We start from the raw sequence: 372 nt of genomic DNA on the forward strand, positions 1-372 counted from the left end.
TTCAACAGTGCAGTCACACTGCTTTCAAGTGTTCGGTTCTGTTGACCCAACTGTGAACTGAACATGATACCGCAGGTGTTAATACTCCTGTATTATCCGTACCAGTGCCTAGAGTGAGTGTCGGTTTTCTGTTCGTGAGTAGTTGAATACTCAGTATATATTATTTCTGTGCATTTTATTATAATTTGTACGGCTTCGTATGTGACTGAAAATGCATGTAGTAAGGATAAATATCTGGCCGTTAGTGATCATCGCGGACAAAGGCAAGCTTGAATTTCTGTCCTAAGCGCTAACGATGCCGAACATTCGTCTGAATTGGCTAATATTTATGGTCTTGAAATACGTCTTAACAGTTGTCTCAAGACAAGTGTC

At 40.3% G+C, this 372-nt stretch overlaps 1 protein-coding gene across 1 annotated transcript in view; it reads left to right on the top strand.

The window, feature by feature from the left end:
- The first annotated feature begins 62 nt into the window (after window positions 1–62).
- Window positions 63–372, top strand: part of LOC119588578 — a 28155-nt gene continuing 27845 nt past the window's right edge. Inside the window, exon 1 of the mRNA XM_037937216.1 lies at window positions 63–113. Within this exon, the coding sequence (XP_037793144.1) occupies window positions 64–113 (50 nt within the window). The 5' untranslated portion in view covers window position 63. The remainder of the gene's footprint in view (window positions 114–372) is intronic.

The sequence above is a fragment of the Penaeus monodon genome, chromosome 24 (genome assembly GCF_015228065.2).
Source record: "Penaeus monodon isolate SGIC_2016 chromosome 24, NSTDA_Pmon_1, whole genome shotgun sequence".
In the NCBI taxonomy this organism is placed as follows: Eukaryota; Metazoa; Arthropoda; class Malacostraca; order Decapoda; family Penaeidae; genus Penaeus; species Penaeus monodon.